The sequence below is a fragment of the Apaloderma vittatum genome, unplaced genomic scaffold (genome assembly GCF_000703405.1).
Source record: "Apaloderma vittatum isolate BGI_N311 unplaced genomic scaffold, ASM70340v1 scaffold26582, whole genome shotgun sequence".
Lineage (NCBI taxonomy): Eukaryota > Metazoa > Chordata > Aves > Trogoniformes > Trogonidae > Apaloderma > Apaloderma vittatum.
In genome coordinates this window covers 1,842-3,479 of record NW_009703521.1, presented here as the reverse complement: position 1 = coordinate 3,479, position 1,638 = coordinate 1,842, and the positions used below count along the sequence as shown (strand labels likewise).

Below are 1,638 nucleotides of genomic sequence, written 5' to 3'. Positions count from 1 at the left end.
TCCTTCCTGGGAAGTCCGACTCGTTGATCCAAGCGCAGGCTCGGGAGCTCCCCCACCTGCGGCAGATGCTGCGGGAGGGCCGTGGGGTGAGCCGCAGCCTGGCACAGCACCTGCGCGATGCCCTGCGGTCCTTCGAGGACCTCCTCCGTGGCACCGACATCGACTACTACCTGGGCCAAGGCTTTCGAGAGCAGCTGGCCCAGGGCAGGCAGCTGGCCGATAGGCTCAGTGACAAGCTGGGCACCAGTAAGTACTTTTAGGAGGGGTCACTGGGGCTGGACATTGTGGGGCATGGTGGGCCTGAAGGGATGCTTTGATGGGTGCTGTGAAGGGGTGGACACCTTGTGCCGTGCAGGCTACCTGCTTCAAGCTGAGTTGCCTTGTCTGTTCTGCTGTGGCTCTGTTTGGGGACAGGCACCCTGGGACATGGACACACTGACTCTCTGGCTTGCTTTTTCAGGAGATCAGCAAGATGGGGAGGATAAAACCAGCCATGAACTCCTGGCACTAAGGTACCTGGTGCCAGGGAGGACTGCTCTACTGCTATCACTGCTCTTGGAGTGGGGGTCTGGGGTACCCTTGGGGTTCTCTGCTCCAGGTGGATGTCCTGGGGCTGTCTCTGCTCTGGGAATGGGGACCACCAGGCCTGGGCTGGGCATCCTACAGCTCTGGGCAGCCTTACAGTGCACGGGGACTCGGTATGGGGGGTGTCACACTGGAGTGCACACAGCATGGCGGGGAAGGGCTGCGGGATGGGGGTCACCCTGCCCTGACAACCCCGGTAATGTGCCACCTCCGTAGGCTCAGCCGGGAACTTCAGGAGAAGGAGAAGGTGATTGAGAGTCTGGAGGCAAAGCTGCAGGAACGCTGCGAGTCCCCAGGTAGCAGCCGCCCGCCCTCCGAGTCATCCCACTCTGCAACCAGCTCCTCCTTCGTGTCCGAGGGGCTGGAACCCTGCTCTGATGGAGATGCAGCCAGCGAATGCAGCCAGTGCCGTGAGGAGCCTCCCCGACTAACAGGTACCAGGTGGTGTCCAGGGGCCACAACAGCATGCTGGGGATGTACAACCCCTCTGTAGCGCTGAGACCTGACCAGCCTCACATGGGCTGTCCTACATGGGGACATGGGGACTCTACTTGGAGCGTGCCAGGGTCCTCAGCAGCCCTGGGGAGGAGGAGTCCCTGCTGGGCTGAGCCAGAGCTGCGCTAACACCTCTTTTTGTCTCTCTTCTGTCTCTAGGCCTTCACTTTGACTCCTTATCGAAACCCGTTAGTGCCCCCCTGCCTGCGCTAGCTTCTGGGCTACCCCCCTTTCTGCCTGCTGGGCCTCCCCCTCCCGCAGCTCCCCAGCTCCTGGGCTGCTGTGGGAAGCCCGTCTGCTCCCTGGCCGAGGCGCAGCAGGAACTGCAGGTGCTCCAGAGGCAGCTGGGAGAAAGTGAGCACGTGCCTTCAGTGTGGGGTTGGTCCTGCATGCCCCGTGTTCCATGCTGTGCCACACTGTGCCACATGGCCCCCCCACCCTCTCTGACCTGCCTGGCCTGGCCCTCCTCTTGCTTCCTGGGGCTACTGCTCTGAGGTTGGGTCCCATCACTGGCTGGGGGGTGGTGGGGACGGCTGGCTTTTTTGGGGGGACGGCCCT

The 1,638-nt window shown here is 62.6% G+C and overlaps 1 protein-coding gene across 1 annotated transcript in view; it reads left to right on the top strand.

Moving 5' to 3' along the window:
* Positions 1-1,638, top strand: part of LOC104270341 (myomegalin-like) — a gene marked incomplete at its 3' end in the record, with an annotated part of 21,974 nt that overhangs the window by 18,586 nt on the left and 1,750 nt on the right. The window contains 4 exon segments of the mRNA XM_009864670.1: positions 6-246; positions 461-512; positions 802-1,019; positions 1,342-1,434. Coding sequence (XP_009862972.1) covers positions 6-246; positions 461-512; positions 802-1,019; positions 1,342-1,434 — 604 coding nt within the window.